Raw genomic sequence first — 739 nt, forward strand, 5'->3', positions numbered from 1 at the left:
ACCATATATTTTGGTGGAGGGGGAAAATGGCTTACAGTAAACATGAAATTATGACCATGATATGCTTTTGCTTACTGTTAATGCCGAGGGACTGGGCGGAATCAAGCGTTTGAATTGGCAGAAATTCGACAGGACGTGATTTGATTGGCTTACGTGGTTCCTTAATCTGTTCTGTGTAGACCAGCCCCTTTCCCAAAAAGGCATTCGCCGAGGGCTCCAGTTTTGAGTCGATTTGATGATATCTGGCCCTGACGACGGGCTTTTACGCGAGTGCTCCAGCAACCATACTCTGACGAGAACATTTGGATATGTTTCATCTCTCCCAATTAAATCGTCAAGATATTGCAACAGATCCGTATGGGATTCAAATACAACTCCATGTGTGCGTACTTTCCAACTACCAAACACAAGATAATCAAAACAGCAATGAACGACACCACATAACTGTGAATACACCCATTCGGAATATGGTCGTCCAAATCTTGCATTGTTCATCTTACAATCGCCAACGCGCCATGGTCCTTTCCACTCACACCTGCATCGTTGTGGCGATTTCGGTGCTGGCGGCAGTACAAACCCTCGCCCAAACATGCACCATACTAGTTGATGTCGACTTGGTTGGCAACGACATTGCTGCCACCGACCAAACGGATCCAGGGCAGTGTTGCAGTGACTGCAAAGCCACCAAGGGGTGCAAGGCGTTCAACTGGTTCGACGGCGTGTGCTACCTAAAGTCGGC

General features: G+C 47.5%; 1 protein-coding gene across 1 annotated transcript; it reads left to right on the forward strand.

Moving 5' to 3' along the window:
• Positions 1 to 515: 515 nt before the first annotated feature.
• On the forward strand, positions 516 to 719 carry H257_10709 (hypothetical protein; the record flags this gene model as incomplete). The annotated part of the gene is made up of 1 exon (XM_009837345.1): positions 516 to 719. A coding segment is annotated over one exon (204 nt), but the record flags the coding sequence as incomplete, so codon positions are not given.
• Positions 720 to 739: the final 20 nt, after the last annotated feature.

Source organism: Aphanomyces astaci (genome assembly GCF_000520075.1).
Source record: "Aphanomyces astaci strain APO3 unplaced genomic scaffold supercont1.30, whole genome shotgun sequence".
NCBI classification, from domain to species: Eukaryota; Oomycota; class Saprolegniomycetes; order Saprolegniales; family Verrucalvaceae; genus Aphanomyces; species Aphanomyces astaci.